The 17,599-nt window shown below is 44.0% G+C and overlaps 1 protein-coding gene across 1 annotated transcript in view; it reads left to right on the forward strand.

Moving 5' to 3' along the window:
- The first annotated feature begins 6,238 nt into the window (after nucleotides 1-6,238).
- The window catches only part of DNAH12 (dynein axonemal heavy chain 12), an 81,889-nt gene continuing 70,528 nt past the window's right edge, over nucleotides 6,239-17,599 (forward strand). Inside the window, exons 1-12 of the mRNA XM_078872283.1 lie at nucleotides 6,239-6,341; nucleotides 7,040-7,223; nucleotides 8,411-8,501; nucleotides 9,307-9,333; nucleotides 10,683-10,860; nucleotides 12,100-12,175; nucleotides 12,789-12,850; nucleotides 14,132-14,228; nucleotides 14,915-15,104; nucleotides 15,984-16,172; nucleotides 16,967-17,123; nucleotides 17,367-17,458. Of these exons, the coding sequence (XP_078728409.1) occupies nucleotides 7,042-7,223; nucleotides 8,411-8,501; nucleotides 9,307-9,333; nucleotides 10,683-10,860; nucleotides 12,100-12,175; nucleotides 12,789-12,850; nucleotides 14,132-14,228; nucleotides 14,915-15,104; nucleotides 15,984-16,172; nucleotides 16,967-17,123; nucleotides 17,367-17,458 (1,341 nt within the window). The 5' untranslated portion in view covers nucleotides 6,239-6,341; nucleotides 7,040-7,041. The remainder of the gene's footprint in view (nucleotides 6,342-7,039; nucleotides 7,224-8,410; nucleotides 8,502-9,306; nucleotides 9,334-10,682; nucleotides 10,861-12,099; nucleotides 12,176-12,788; nucleotides 12,851-14,131; nucleotides 14,229-14,914; nucleotides 15,105-15,983; nucleotides 16,173-16,966; nucleotides 17,124-17,366; nucleotides 17,459-17,599) is intronic.

A 17,599-nucleotide genomic window follows, 5' to 3' on the forward strand; every position in this document is an offset into this window, starting at 1 on the left:
ATGCATTGGTTGGGTCACGTGTTTCTTCAGGTAGTGCTGTGGGAGAGAATATTTATTCAGAGGTTAAAATATTGTAAATTCAATTCCAGGTTGGTGTCAACTCCACCCAATACCCTGTTGAGCTTGATAAAAAAAGAGTAGCGTTTCAGCGGCAGTCAAAACAGGTTGTCCTATGGTACGCCTGATCCCCGTCAGGACAGTGAGCAGTGTTATGCTTGTGTAGGGTCACAGAGAAGCAATCTCTGATTGAGAATTAATGCCAATGCTCGCAGCGTAGCTCACCACCTCTGCCATCCAAATACGGAGCGGAGAGCCGAATGTACACATTTTGATTGGAATCAGTGTCACATTCCATAACATGCTGGGCGATGGTGGCTATGCACACCCGTAATCCAGTGCTGTGGAGGTGGGGTGCCATGCTCTGGCTTGCCAGTGGATCACAGTCCAGCCAAGTGTGGACTAATATAATGTGTCTTTTCTGTAGGGGGTAGAGTGTTTCCCCCTCACATGCGTGGGTTTTCTCTGGGTGCTTCGGTTTCCTCCGACATGTATAGACACTCACTAATTGGCTGATTTTGGAAATATTTTTGGTGACCCCTGCTATGTATGGCAAGGTGATGGTTTTGATTGGATCCTCAGGTAGTTCTCTCCCAACGGTTGGGGTGACAGCTTTACGGATTGTGCAATCCGAATATCCATTCATCTGGAGGGCTTGGTGTACGTGCTCCAGTTCACTGGCTAGGTAGTGATAGTCAGAAATGCAACGAGCCCGATAGTGTAAAGTTTTGATGAGGGAATTCTTCTGGGCAAGATGGTGTGAATCATGAGCAAACACAAGATCCAGGTCCGATTCAACACAGTACATAAAATTCGTGATCTGATCCCATCTGTGAAGGATGTGATCCCTGACATGCAATACCCCGGTGTCTACAAACTAAGCTGTGTCTGTGGCAGTAGTTACATTGGGGAAACTAAGCGACATGTCTTAGACCGCGTTCGCGAACACAAGGCAGATCTGAAATACGGAAGGACCAATACCTCTGCCGTCGCTGATCATTGTTTTAACGCTGTGGGCACACATGGAATTGATTTTTCCAAGACGAAGGTACTATGCAAAACCACTGGCTATCAACAAAGATTTGTTCATGAAGCCATCCAGATATATAAACACGGACACAATTTCAACCGAGAAGATGGGTACAAACTGAGAAATCATTGGAAGGACGTTATTAACCAGGTAAAGTCATAACTGGCTGTGATGCTTCCATCCTACCTGGCGATGTTAGCAGTTATTTCCGACTCTCTGAGTTACATTACGTCGTGAAATCTCTTTACATTAACAGGCTAAATGTCTCACTATCATAGCTGCTGCTCCCTTTTCTTCGATACGGCAGTGGTGCTCGTTGTTTAATAGGCTGAATGTCTCTCATTAACACAGCCGCTGCTGCGGGAGCCGTCTCACATTGACATGATAATCTCTAATCTCGAGCAATACAATGGATTTTTCAGCACTGTAGTCGTGGGGTTACATTAACAGATTGACATGCTAATATCTAGCAATACAATGGATTTTTCAGCACTGTAGTCGTGGGGTTACATTAACAGATTGCCATGCTAATATCTAGCAATACAATGGATTTTTCAGCACTGTAGTCGTGGGGTTACATTAACAGATTGACATGCTAATATCTAGCAATACAATGGATTTTTCAGCACTGTAGTCGTGGGGTTACATTAACAGATTGACATGCTAATATCTAGCAATACAATGGATTTTTCAGCACTGTAGTCGTGGGGTTACATTAACAGATTGACATGCTAATATCTAGCAATACAATGGATTTTTCAGCACTGTAGTCGTGGGGTTACATTAACAGATTGACATGCTAATATCTAGCAATACAATGGCCGAGGTGTATCTGGCTCTGCCCCGCCCACTTACCCTTGGGTTGTATTAATCTCAAACCGATATGACCTCTGGCTGCAGTCGCTCTCTCGCTACATTTCTCCTGCCTCAGCAGTCCGCCTGCTGTATTTTTTCACCTGAAGACGATTGCTTGTGTTGCGATCGAAACGTCGTGATTTATTTATATATTTTTTATCTACGTGACTTTACCGAAAGACCCACATACTATACAGGGAGCAGCAGAGCAATAGTTGGTGCCAGCTCACCAGCCGGTCGCGTTCCAGCTAGTCGGTGGCTCCTCACCGATTGTGAGATGCAATTTGTACGAACGATGCAGTAAAACAAACCCATCATTATATTTTATTTTTCCCTGTGAGTCGTGCCAACTCACTGGTCTCACCTCTAAGCTAATCCGGCCACCTCAAAAATGCTTTTCTTACCACAAATACAAACATCTATATCCCTGAAACGGGATTATATTGAGATGGTGTAGTGATGTGTAACTTATATACATTGTGTATCAGTATTTAACACTTAACAATAAACATAAACTACAAGACATCTAGATGTAACCTACTGAAATAAAACATTACGTATACAATAGTACACATGCGTGAGCACGGTGTAGGCTGTACAGCATTGAAGAATGAAATGCTGACAACCCACACGACCATGCGATTAATCCCAAAAGAAACTACCGTATGCATATCTACACAGTCCTTTTTAATCAACAGCATGTGGTATTGTAGTGTTTCTTGGCGACAAAATTAGGCAGTTTGCATATCAGCTGCAATCCTTATAATATTTGAGAATGTTGTTCCACTGCCATGATTGTGGTAATACCTAGCTAAGGTTTGTACACACACAACTATCCCTCAACAAACTGGGTAACTGCTGTAAAAGCAGAATTAGACATGCATGAGAAGGTTAAGCTGCTCTATACAGCAGAGAGACAGGAATGACTAACTCGGTGGATCAGAGTCAACACTGAATGTGAACATAAAACGCCATCAGTGTTTGAACAACCACAATGGTTGAGATACATGTGCATGTCAGATTGATAATATAATTGATGAGATTGATACTCTTTATTCGAGTCGTTTTTTGTCAAGTCCTCATTTCTTGCTGAACGAGGAAGTATATCGTGCCAGCAAAATATGTCGGCTACTCAAATAATGTTCGAAAAGAGTTGAGGTTTTTTTTATTATCACAAAGGCAACGAAGGAAGGTGTCAAAGGGCGTGTCATGGAAACTGGAGTATGTGCTGCCTGGGCTGTGATTACGGTTACGTCTTTGCAATTGAATACTGTGTAACGCCTGCCATAACAAGTTGAAACTGCAACATTTTCAGTTGTACAATATGTTTTCTCGAAGGCGGCTTCAACGTTACAAGGAAGTTCACCAAAGCCTAAATAATAATCCCTTTTAGAATTTCTCGCCTAATGTAATAAAACACCCTTGTGTCAGCCAAATTAGGTTGCCACAATAGTCGTCTGCAGGGCTGTAGTACACAGGAGATGAGCACGGCAAGGACGGTCATTTGAGCAGGGAATGAAATTGATGCGTGCAGTCTCCCAACTCGTATCCACGCTCTTTAGCTCGCGTGGTGTAAAGAACAGCGAAACGTCGCCACGGTTTTTGTTTTCTACTTTTAAAGAGGCAGTGTTAATGACGAACATGTTGAGATATTTTTCGATTTAAAGCTTTCGTGACTGCAGGGATTCATATTCTTGGTTATGTCGGTAAAGTCACGTAGAAGGGAAATAATAAAATAATTAAAAATAAAACATACTAATAAAACATAATAATGTTTTATTTTTATTATTTTATTATTTCCCTTTTACGTGACTTTACCGAAAGAACCAAGAAGATGTTGAGATATTGTTTTGTTATTTGTGCTTTTGCACACTCAATGCGGTGTCATCAAACGCTTTGACTCGTGTCCCATGGGGTGCGCATACCTTATCAGTGCCTATCTTATTACAGACCAATTCAGACCTTATTGGTCACACAGTGTCAATATAAATGTCAACGTTCACTCTACAAAGTCCCATCACAAGGAAGAAACACGAATAAATAGACGAACATTATTTTTGTTGCCTGTATTGAAACGGCTGTACGCCGTATGGACGTGAAAACTCAATTTCCCTGTCCAAGAATACGGCGTCAACCGAGTGGGTTAACAGCTCTGGGGTGCGTGGTGTAGAACAATCAGTTTCCAAGACAATGCAAATATTATCAGAGCATGTTTGTTGGCAAGTTCACCAGACATGATTTGCATTGTCTTTGAAACTCTTCCACTCCAGAGACAGCTTTCTTTAAGGCCTTGGTGTTTGAATATCTTAACACCTTTTTATTGCCAGAAAGGGTAAAACCAATTATTATGCTTTGATATTGGCAGGAAAGGTCCCATGTTGTAGCTGCTCACACCGCAGCTATAAATGCCCTGAGAGTGGCATTGTCTTTGTGCTGTTCTCTTTTGGTGTTCTCAGGTCTAAGACTGTTTGAGACAAGGCCCTAAAGAAATCTGTCTCTAGTGTGGAACAATCAGTTTCAGAGACAATGTAAATATTACCAGAACGTGTTTGTGTTTGCATGCTCACAAGTGCCGTGTGGTTAATGCAGACATGATTTCTTGCAAAAACAATTATATTTATTTTTTTGCTAGAAAGGGTAAAACCTGTGATTTTTCATACTTTGATACTGGCAAAAAGGTCCCATTTTGTAGCTGCTCACACCGACCTATAAATGCCCTGATAGTGGCATTGTCCTTGTACTCTTCGCCTTTTAGCGTTCTCTGGTCTGCCACTGGTGGAACTAGGCCACGAAGAAGGCTGCTCTTTCTGGTGTAGCCCAATTAGTTTCAAAGACAATGCATAAATTACATAAAGACAACGCATATATATAATTGTAGTGGCATCGGGGGATGACACTGCGTGCCACGTTGGGCCGGCCCGTGTGTAAAGCACGGGCCCGACATGCTGCTCACACCACCCACAACACGGCAGTGTGCATCGTGCACTCCACGTGCAGTGGCAGCCCTCCCAGGCTAGGGGGCGAGAGAGCCGGGAGCGGCGCAGGGTGACAGGGGGCCATGGCACTCCGGATGAACCCGGAGGGCTGGTGGCTGGAGGTACCGGGGCCCCCAAAGAGGGGGCTGGGGGACCCCGGGACCGGTTCCAGGGGCCTCTGGAAGGGTCGAGAAGGGAGGCAGTGCCTAGGGGCGTGGGAGACCCCGGGACTGGGGATATTAGCCGGACCCCTTAACAGGTCCGGTGGTTGTTGCTGGTCTGAAGACACGAAGACGTCCTCCTGAAGAAGTCCCGGGGTCAAGACCAGGACTCTAGTCGTAGTCCGGCTTGACAGCTCTCCACCCCCCCCCCCCCCGAGTCGCGTTCGGGCGAGTTAGCCTGGAGAGACCACCCCCCCCCAGTTACCTGGTGGAAGGGGCAGCTACCCATCGTGTTAACAAGTGTTGTTGAAATAAACGTGTTGCCTCGCTGCTCTCCCTGTGTACCCACGACATCGTGATAATGATCACTATCAGAGCGTGTCTGTTTGCACGTTCACCACAAGCATTGCGTGTGGTTCACGCCGACTTGATTGTTTGCACACAAAAAAAACCCGTTCTATTTGGTGTGTGAACATCTTAACACGTGTTTTATTGCCAGGTAATGGTAAACCCCATTCTTATTTTTTCACAGCTTTGATACTGTCAACAACAGACACTGTCCCGTGCTGTGGGGTGGCGTGCGCGACGCGGCACCAGTTGAGTTCCTGTTTCCGGAGCAACACCACATTCGCACGTGGGCACAACGCGCGAATCTTATTGGCTGGCAACAAGCCCCTCCCCCCCCCCCAATTGGCGGCTTGGCCGAGCGAGTGTCGCACACGGCGGCCATCTTTGTCAAGGTCGTTATGAACGTCGCTGCTCACAACAACGAGCGGGCCGGGCGTCTAAAACGCAGAGTTGGCACAGAGGGGGAGACACAGGTGGTGCATCTGCCAGTCATCTTCGTCAACCCATGAACGACTTAAAACTTTCATGTTTGCAGGAATTCATAATCTTGGTTATTTTATTATTTTCAAATTATTATTTTTTATTGAAAAATTAATTAAATGTTATTTATATTTTCTATTTTACGCGGCGATCCTCGTCGTCGTCACGGCTGGTGAGGGTGGCTGGCGCGTGACGGCATTCACACTGCGGGGGATCCCCCCCTTAGCAAGATGGCCGTCGGGTTGTCACGGCGACGAGCGCCACCCACGGCGGCCGTTGCCACGGCAACCCGCGCTGTTGTACCGGCAATGCGCTCTGCGCAGCCAACGCAATGGCACAACATCGCTTGGCATTTATGAATTTGTAAAGGTTGTCACAGTTTTATAGGCAAGTATTGCCTTCAACGAAGACCCGGGGATTCAATAATACAACGCGGTAAGCCGCTTGCACTTTTATTGTTGTTGTTATTACAGTTAATTCGCAGTGTTTGAATTGTGCATTGGAATTTGCGAACATTAAAACACGATGTGCTTAACTTTTGAAACCTGTTTACACTTCACGTTGATGCTGGGGGTGCTGGTAATAAGTAGCTATTGTAACACTTGCGTGTTGTTCATGCGTTCTATGGAATGACTCATCACTGTCATGGCAATTGGGGAATGTCCACCCCTGCCTCAGGGATGAGCAGGGACATCTTAACATGAGTATGTTGCAACTTTATATACATCCCATACCGCTGTGACTATGAGGGATGTGTATTGTAAATGATGTAAATTAATGTAATGTACGCGTGTGTGTGATTTACATCAAGTGGTTGTATCTCCTGAGCTCGTACGATCCATGATGGGGTGCTGATTCTATTCGTTGGAGACCCTGAGGGCTGGTGCCATCTCTACATTTATTTTCACGGAATTTGTCACTCCATGTAATTGCCACTGCTGACCTCTACAAAACAATAGACATTTTGTCCACACTGAAAACGGGTCAACCTCCGGGTCAGTATTGTAACTCACATTTCTCCAGTTTGTAAGTTGAGAACTCTATCCAGTGCCACGCAGTTTACCAGACTTTATTTTGCATGCATTTAATATATTGAATTGAGCCGAATTGAATGGTGTATACATTTTTTCCAGATATGGCGATGGCAAACAAACTGAAGGCTGCCAAGCCTTCCAAGGATGACTCGCTTGTGCTTCCTCACTTGCCTCCAATTATCCACCCGGACTCTGTGATATCGCGGGAGATGACACCCAAGCAGAGGAAGCTGCTGCATCACCGGCGCAGTGAGAGCCAGAGGCGGCTGCTGCAGCAGATTATGTAGGTGTTGGCGCCTGTACACGTTTTGCCTGCGTGTTCCAATTTACATCATCCTCTGCAAGAATCTATCCGCGGGATATATTGCTCCGAGTATCCAAAGATATTTATCACGCTCAGAAGTAGGCGAACAGACACATCTGCTGCCGATATAACTCCTGTTCAGCGGATATTTTAGAGATAAGCGTGGTTGCAAGGAAAACTCTTCCTCATCATGCAATGTGTACTTGTTTATCTGTGATCTCCCACTGTGGATGAATGATGGCGAGGTTGATGGTGCTGATGATGATAGATTGCTAATGACTAGGATGATTATCGATGTATAATGTATTGATAATGGATCGATTATGATGATTATATATGCTGATTATGATGAAGTTGATGGTGTTGACAATGATTATGTATTAAGAATAATGATGGATCGATGACGATAATGACGATGAATGATTTTGCTATTGATATGCACTTTTGGTGGATGAAGTTCCACTGAGTTTGAGCTGTGCACGGCCTTGGTCTCCCCTGCATGGGTGCAGCATTTGTACTGCATTGGGACATGCAAAAAACACCGACAATGATCACTGCCAAGGTGGGGCAGCGAGATCTGTTCACGTGCACGATTGAGATGGATTGCAGCATTTCAGGATCATCAGAGATGGCAACAATTTGGGGAGACATTTATCCAGCACTGGGACCAAGTATGATGATGATGACAGCAGTGATGATGGTCGTGGTGATGATGTTGGTGGTAATGATGCCACTTCTATTGATGATGGTGATGGTGTTGTTATTGATGGTACAGCACACAATATTTGAGCAGCAAATCACAACCTTTATTCATATCTATCCTCAGCTAGGCAGCATCTCGAAATGCTCCTTGGAAGCTATACCATAACTCCAGTTACATACTGCCATTCTGCAGATAAGCCAAGTCAACCAGAACTAGCAACACATCTCTCCTATGCGTGTTTATCGGCAAGCCTTTTTGAAAAACGTTCAGAAACCGGGACTGTTTCGGCCAAACTAGTACATTTGATAGCTTTACATGACTTTTAAATATGACCCAATATTTATGTTAATCGTGGCTGGGAATTGAACCCAGGTCACTAGGTTAATAGTATCATGCGCTATCCACTGCATGATTGCTGTATTACCGTGGAAATCCCAAATCATTGTCGCATTGTGTTGTACAGGTTGGCCGATGCCCTAAAGGTTTATGAGGGGACAGCAGAACACAACAGGCAAAGGGTTCCATCTCCACCTGAGCCACAGCTGCCTTCTACGGTCAGTATACCTAGCCACAGTCCAGCCAAGACATATACTTACATCGTGAATAATCACTCTCATGTGTCAGAGCTCGACCAGTTAGTCAATGTATAGCTTGGTAGTGAGTATCATTCATCTAAAATGAAAACTAATTTCTGTTTGAACTACGTTTTGTGTTTAGTTTGTTGTCCTTCCCCTGTACCTCCTATTAGCACAGTCGGTTGCGTTCGTTGCTAAAGGAGTTCAACATGCATAAGTCAAGAGTGATAACAGGACACCCCAGAGTTCAGGAAACAAACCCCCAGCCATAACTGTAGGCCACTGTTTGTATTGCGGACAGAGAGTTATGAGACTATGAATGAGCTATTATACTTGTCGAAATGAGGGTATTTTCAGCATTTTTTTCTTTCAAATTAATTTCATCTTGAACGATTTTACAACCAACCTGGGTAGATGGTCCACTGGCTAGACAGGCCTTCAACAATGATGAATGCTTTATGAAGCATTTTTAATTAGTTTCAAGCTTGTTTTTAAATTTTTTTCGCTATAATTTACTTTTTCCAAATACTGTACCTCAGTTATAACTTTTGGAACAAAAGTAAATATGATTAGTCTACGCATTTTTTACATTCATAACAACTACAATGGCATCGCACTATCTTCGTTAACCTAATGCTGTTTCACTGAATGTTGTAAAAGTGGAGACATTCTATACATTTTATGATGCTGCATAAGATCACTTTTTGCCATGAGGATAAATATTACAATTTTTGGATGCAATATTTATTTGCAAAACTGACATATTTTTCGGACTCTTTTGCAGATGAACAGCACGCAGAAAAAAACAAGGGTAAGAATCCTGGCATCATGGGATGGCACAGAGGAGACATGCGCACAATGTTGGCTCTGGCTTAGGTCAATTTTCTGTGTTAAAAAAACAAGGAAGAACGTGAAGTACTATAATAGATTATAGCTTGGAATAGCATAACCTATCTCAAGCAGAGGAAGGGGAGATAGAGGGGTTGGAGGGGTCCAGCACAAGAGGCGTCAAGCCCACGAAGCTGCGCCCCAAACATTGCGACAAGAAAAGAGCTGTGCTGAGTTCTGGACGTCTGGGTTCTGCTTTCGTGTAGTTGTGGACACATGGATTTTTCTAACTTCCTGCTGCAGGATTTCCCTTCCTCTAGCTCTGTGGCCTACTTGATATGCAGCAGATTGCATATGCTCTGGCGATGTGTTTTGCTTGAAGATCCAGGTACTTTTTTTCTGAATGTTGCAACCTGAATGAGTTGGTGAGTCCTTCCTGTTCCAGTACTATTCATCCCTTGAGTTGATGTGAGTAAAGCTCAGTTGAGGGTGTGGAATTATTATATTATGAGGCTGGGCCTGTCTAACTGGGATAAAGACATCCCTTCTTGATTTGGTGTGAAGATTCTCATGGGTTTCTATTTACGCCTGGACACATATTGTCCTTTTCATCTCTTGTTTGATCTTTCTTTAGTGGGTGGTCATAATAATTCCGTTATATAGGTGGTCTGGTGCTAATATGTTGTGGGTGGGCAGCAAGAATATGCAGGATTCAGACTGGGGGAACATTTCCATCTGTTTGAGGATGCAAAATGGTTTTGCCAAACGTACACACATTTTTATTGTAAAATAATATTTGTGTTCAGTATCTACTTTCTATTTTGATTCCCGTCTCTACTTTTTTTTTACTTAGAGGATCGACATGTGGTGTCGCATTGTCGTGTTAAGAGTTGACTTTTGTCATCTGAATGTCTGAATGCATTCGCCGAATAGAGACTTAGAGTCTCAATATTTCAAAATGAGGCATTATTGAAAAACAGGATGCTTCGCTTTTTTTTCTAGTATTTCTTGTACAGCTGTACAGAGTTTGGAGGATGGCATCAACTGCAACAGTTGAGGGATCTAGCATAGGACGTGAGGGCCTGGTGTGGTTGCAGGACATATTTTATCGAGCTAAACATTGCGATGTTTAGCTCGATATATTTTTTATGTTCATTTCCCATGTTGGAGGAACTGGAATATCAGAGAATGCACGTGCATATGAGGGATGTGACAACTTCTTGACTCTGGGACAAAAGTGTACATATCCGGATTTGCTTTGCACATCGTTGATGTCGTGCGAATAGCAAATCGTTGATGTGTGAGTGTTTATGCGTTTCCAAAACAATGCAGTTGAACTACCTAGCGCTCAAGCGACAGGTGGAGAGTGGGCCAGTGGCACCCATGCCGCCTTCCTGGCAGGAGGCCATGCTGTGCTTGGTGCCTGTCCCACTGAGGCAAGAGGAGCTGCTCAAGGAACTTTTGCAGGAGGTCGACGCTTCCTACCGGAGCAGCATGCACAAGAGCATGGGTGAGAGTGAGGGCATGAGAGAGAATTGGGTGAGGGTATTGGCAGTGCCTTACTCATGCCAATATCACAGTGCTGTATTTCCAGACAACTTAGGTCAATTTCTTCTTTGTTGGGTGTGAAAGAAAGACTCAACTGAATAAATATTTTGGATGCTATTTTCAACTAAACTATTTTATTTTACCAGCTAAAGCCCACTGAGCTATTATTTAATATCTCTGAATTTTATAGGTGACCTGGCCACACATGATAGCTCAACAAAGTGGCTTATCATTTGTGGGAAATTATATGGTGGCAACCAAATAATCTAAACGCACGTTTCTAAATGTGGAGGGAAAAACTAGAGGAACGGAATAGAAATCCACGAAACCACGGAGAGAGAGAACACGCACGCTCCAAATATACAGACGGCATTACCTCCTGCATTGCAGGCGAGGGAAATTACATCTTGCACTAACAAAACCACATTGATTCACAACAATGCGACTTTTGAAATGGCTTCTGGAAAAACTACCCCATAAATCCTCTTTCAAAACCCAACTCTTGCCTCGAGGGTGGAGTGCCGCCATTGCGGTTTGATAATTTCACTCCACACGCAGGGCTTCATGGATGGACATGGAGTGTTCTCGCACCATGTTGGCTCGTAGCCTGGATTATTATCCCTCTGCGTATTATAAATAATTATCAGTGAACCAGTAGTTCCAATACTGGATTGTGGCCATCAACGGAGATGATTATGATCTCATCCACTTTGACTTTTGACTTCAGTTTTTTTTACATTTGGTGATGAATATGTATGCCTGCCATCTATAAAATTGTAGATGGTGTTGAAGGACCATGCAGAGTAGACAGCCTTGATATTTTCTGTGAAACACTGAGTGACGATGTGGTACTTATAGAAGGCAGGGCAGTAAGTTGGATTATAACAGCATATCTGCTTTTTGTGTTTAGTTTGTTGTCCTTCCCCTGCACCTCCGATGAGCACAATTGGCTATGTACGATGCAAAAGAAGTTGAACATACATATCTGTGCAGCATTCTGTAGTTTTGTACTTTGGGGTTTTCCATATAATTGTATGCATCCTATGTAATATGCTGCCTTGCGGTGTATATATTTTGATGTTGTCTTAGCCTGCATACAGTAATTCTAGTTTATTAGGATTCTTGTCAACTAGATTTTTCCTGCATGGTGTTGTCCAGTAACATACTATTCCAACGTGATTTGGGGTGCTCTGTGTTTCAGTTCAAAACATTTTGGTAAAACCCGACGTGAAGGGCCTCGAAAACGAAGACATTTCTCCTCCACCTCGGGAGCCAGAGTACGGTTTGTCGTCTCGTATTACGTTTTACTACTCTGCTTGCCAAAACAGCCGCTTGTGCCTATTCATATATGATCAAAGCCAAAATGTATAATTCTCACCGTAACAAGAGACAATTATTCATTTGTTTTTTTTTTCATGAATATTTTCCTATAATTGAAATGTATAATTTTTGGGCCCTTTTTTGCAGAATATGTTCACCCATTGCACGTTGGCCAAAATGTACATTTCACCAACGCTCCACTAGAGGTAGAGAGGATTGGGGTGAGGGAGGGGCAAAGTCATTTATGGAATAATGTGGGTGACACTTCTAGTTGTCAGATTTCCATAATCTCCAGTTTTGCCTGCTGATTCCAAGTGGCTGGGGATAGGGGTGTGGTAGTCAAAAGGCGGTCCAGCAAAATTATTATCCTGCCCGAGAGGGAAATTGACAGGCAAAATGTTTGTGCAGCCTCTAGATGGCACAATTGATGGTGGGCATCATTGGGTAGGCTATCAGCACACACACGCACGCTGTGCGTTCCTGCACTGCAGTAGGATGGCGCTAGCTATTACATGCGTCTCTTTACCATCTGTAGTGTATTAATGCAGATCCTTGCATTCTGCTTTATAGGGGACTGGACTTCTCAAGCCCTTGGAGGGATAGCTTTGAAGCAGCAAGGAAGGACATCAAAGGTAATAAAGATAACCTGATAAGTGTATGGCTTAAACTCGAATGAACGCTTTCTTCACTGCTTACCTTCATTAACGTAACTCTCTCCTCTAAGGTTATGCGCTCCATAAGCTGCTAATCTCCAAACTTTAGTTGGTACAGGGGGGTGTAATGGTTCCCATCTGCAGGGTACAGTAGGGCAGTTTACTCAGAAAGGCATTAGGGTGACACCGAGAGGTCTGTGACTGTGGGAAAACCATGAAGACAGACGATGGTAGTTTTTAATTAACACATTCCTGCGGAGGGAGCTGGTAGGAACGTTGGGTTGCTCGGTCAATGGCCAGAGTCACCGACGGCGTGGTGTATTCTGCAAATATGCCCGACTGTGAGGGCGGGCACAAGCCGGCATGAGTAGGTTAAACGTTGAGTTTTATAAGGGCACCACGGGGTGACCAACCCCTCCCCACCCAGCCCCACCCCCCACCCAGCCCCTCCCCACCCAGCTCCACCCTCCCCACCCTCCCCTCCCCACCCAGCCCCTCACCACCCAGCCCCTCCCTGCACGACGGACGGGCATATTATCCCCTGTGGGCTTGTGTAACCAGGAGGTTCCTACCAGTAAAACAATTTCTGGTTTACTTTTGCATTTTGCCACAATTTTGGATTTTTTTCATATTTTGATTTAAAATGTATTCAATAATAATACTTGTTTTTTTACGTGTTAAGTTTTTTTTCCGGAAATATCACTGAATTTTAAATGTTAACAGTTTCAACAGTAAAAACTATGATTTTTATTTAATTACTTTCAGATGCCAGTTGTACACCGGCAAATTAAGATGTTGTTGAGTATTATTAAAACACATTTTATCTGCTCTGATTTTCTTAATGTTTGGATTCATCTAAAACTCTGGAACATTTTCTCAATGTCAAACTCTAAAATCAGACCTAGAAGAGCTGAGATTTTAGTAACACCTGATGATGCTGGATTTAATCTCTGGCAAATCAATTGCCATATTTGCTGGGTATGTGGTGGGTTAAAGCTAAACATTTTCATTCAACCTCCACATTCTCATCCAAAATAAACTAATTAAGAATCATACCTTTAAAGTTGGGTGTTGACTATGTCTAAAATATGAAAGCTGGCAGAAGAAACTGAGTGATAGCAAGGTGCGGTGGCATGAACAGCATTGACCATGATGACTTACTACTCTTGATTTGTGGTTTAGCTCCCCTTAATGGTGTGTACCCTGGCTATGTGTATAGAGCACCACTTTGGTAATGTATTAAGGACAATTTGTATTTAGGAAACCTACATATCATGCACTCGGCGTTGAGGAGCATCCTTGACATGGGACACACGGTGCTGTCGCAGACGCTGCTTCTCGACCTCTCTGGATACCGGTAACACTATGATACATAAAGTACTTTCAACCCACACTTCGCGCATTCACATTATTTATGTCTCAATGTACATGTACAGTGCCGTAGTTAATCCACTGCTGGATGAGGGCCTCCCCATGCTTTGTGAGTCGTGAGGGTCATTCGACTATATTTTTACTACACTGATCGTTGCGGGTTGCTGGTGAAATCCAGGGTACGCAGGGTTGTTACAACATCGGACAGTATCATTGACTTTCCCGCACTGCCCTCTGCTGACAATGTAACTCTGCAGCAGTATTGGCAGTGTGAATGTCTGTGTGTAGATATGAATATTGGCTGTGTAGTTCTGCCACCAGGGAGTTAGGTTGTCAACCGCCAAGGTTTCGGAAAATGCGTTTTTTCATTTGACACCTCAATATAGATGTCAAATGTACATTTTTGTTTACACGGGACCCTTGGAAGATGGTAGAATTTTGCGTGATTAATTAAATGCTCACAACATGTTAGAGAACAATATATTTCCTGTGAAATACATTGTTCTTCCAGAAGATGGGAGCTTTAAAAAAATAAGACTATCCTGTGATATGCAAGAACTTTGCTCACAGCATTACCTGGCCAGACAGAGATATATATATTAAAGATTAACTCAAACAATGGTAGATGTTTTATCATAACAAGGCATTGGTGTCACCTGCTAACAATTGCAGGGCGATGGGGCCTCTGGAGCTGACAACGTTTAGCAACAACGTGACGCTGCAACTGGAGAAGGGCGAGGAGAAGCTCATGCACTCGTGGTTTCCCCGCGTCGTCAGCCTCTTCTCTGACAAGCACAAGAGCACGGAGGCAGACTCCACCGAGTCCTTCCACGACTGCGTCTCCACGCTGCTCTCCAACCAGGTGCGCCTGTTGCCACTGCTGCCGCCACACGGTTTATCCGCATGAAAGGAGGACATTCACTCAGGAAACAAGAATAATAAGAATTAATATGCTTTGTTTTGTTTTTCATGACCATCATCTCATTTATAATGGTGACATGGTGGACAATAATTCTTCTTAAAAAGTCATTGTGTTCTCAAGCATCATTATCATCAGGCAGGGTCTGCTGGATGAAGGCCTCCTGAAGCTGCCACCCTCCCTCATGGTCTTGCAATGCAACAATCCATCCAGCACTTACATATGACCTGATCTCGTGGTCCCATCTATTATCTGTTAGTAGTCAGGAGCAATTGATGGACAGTATGCATTCCTGTTGCACGGACCAGACTCTCCATAACATGACCATTGCTGACTTTCTGTAAAGTGGCACTAATTTAATTGACCCTTAGGATTGTGGGCTGAGTTAACCCCTGACCGAGATTTGAACTTGCAACATTATGATTGCAAGTCAAGCACTCTAATCATATTATCACCTTGCTTGATCAACTCTTCAGACAACCATTAATGCAATATCAATGCGTTTCCATTATGAGAGAGTTGTGACAGTACACCCAACATGACCATCATTGTCTTTTTTTCACACGGACAAAGATTGAGGTGGATATCGGGTAGCCCAGGGCACACAGCCTACATATCCACAAGCACACAGCCACAAAATAAGCGTTGTCTTTTTTTTTGGTTGAGCCATTGATCAATGAGGATGGTGGTGAGCTTTCGTTTTGAGTCAACCTTGAAAGAGAGCTTCTTGATAAATTCACTTCTGATTCTGATAAACTTCTAAACGATTCAGTGCTGCTGCTCCTGCTGTTTATGTTGTTGTCGTTCATGGGACGCGTGCAGCTGAGGGACCTGATTGTGCGCACGATCGAGGCGTACGTGCGGCTCTTTGACCTCGCCGATGGGCGAGCGCTGCCACATTTCCGGGTGCAGCTGACCTTTGACGACGAGAGCATGGAGTCGTACCCGAGCAGCGAGGACCTGCGCGGGGCCGTGCTCGCCGTGGCGGCTCGGATCGGTCGCTCGCTGCAGGTGCCCTCCTCTTCTTGCTTGCTCACATGGCCTCTTGGTGTCACATGATGCTGCCGATTTGAAATTGATTGAAGTCGAAACTGATTGACATTGATAATGAATGTGTAAAAGTAACACATTGTACGAATTTCATTCTCAATACGCCAGTGGATAAAGGCCCCCTCCCATGTCATGCCGTCCATGTGTGTATATGTTTGGATCGTTCTTGTGTGGACCATGATGGATATTTTAAGGCGTGACATTATACCTCCACAATTCTGGAAGAACGGGCTGTTGCTATTTAAAAAAAAAAGTCGGCTCCTCGTGAATAGCAGTTTTTGGAATGGGGTCAACTTTATGTGAAAACAGCCATCATTGCACAATAATGTGCCAGAATTACTGCCAAAATAGCTACATGAATGAGTCCTTTAGATGTTTGATTTCATTTCTGTTGATGTAATTGCTTGTAATATCAGCACATGGCCAATCACTAGCTGATTACATTAATTTATTTAACTTTTCTTATTTACAGCCCTTTGTCAATCTGCTAGATGAAACATTCCCCATTCCATGACGTTTATACTTCACAATACTGGTCATTGGGGGTTTGTCAAGTGTTGGGTGGGCTTTCAGGACCGACTCTGATATAACTCGCACTAATGTGTCCAGAAATCAATACTAATCCACCGTGTACATGGTGCAGTGTGCTAAACACTATGCGACTGCTCCATTTGGGGAATGAAATGCTTACACTTAATAAAGTAAATGTCCCATGCAGCTGTAGTTGAGCATTTGTATGGGTGCTGACTCCACAGGCTGTTCCCATGGTGCATGCTTGGCTGGCCGGCAGCAGCAGCCCTGAGACCATCAAGATGCAGCCCCCAGAGGATGTGCTCACGCGTGCCTCAGCTGCACTCCTGCACGCAGTGCAGGCGAACATGCAGGGCCCACAGGAACATCTGCAGAGCTACAGTGAGACCCCATCAAAATGTTGTATGAACCTAGACATGTGATTATGAACACACAAACATACATGCATGTATTCGCAACACAAGTACACAAATTCACAGCGCTTTCTCAAATATGCCCAGGTGCCCCTTGTTGTTCTCCGTTCGTTATATGTCTGCAAAAAGATGCTACTGATTGAAAACAACTTTAGTGAGTTGATGGTCTCAGTGTAATCGTTGCTTGGGAATGGTTTCATGTGGTTCACAGTTGAGCGATATGGATGGCTGGTGAATGGAACCGCCACAGAGCGGGTGCACTCTTTTATTTCAGAGGATCGCTCCTTTGATGAATGTGCAACAGTAAGTGTGTACCGTACGGTTGGTCTGTATGCTTTTGTCTATGGATCCATAACCCTTGAGTGTGGCCACTTCGAAGTCTATGAAGGGGCGTGGTGGGAGCTACAAAGTGAAATATAAATGTACTCTGTACAGTAACCAGAT

The sequence above is a fragment of the Lampetra fluviatilis genome, chromosome 34 (genome assembly GCF_964198595.1).
Source record: "Lampetra fluviatilis chromosome 34, kcLamFluv1.1, whole genome shotgun sequence".
NCBI classification, from domain to species: Eukaryota; Metazoa; Chordata; class Hyperoartia; order Petromyzontiformes; family Petromyzontidae; genus Lampetra; species Lampetra fluviatilis.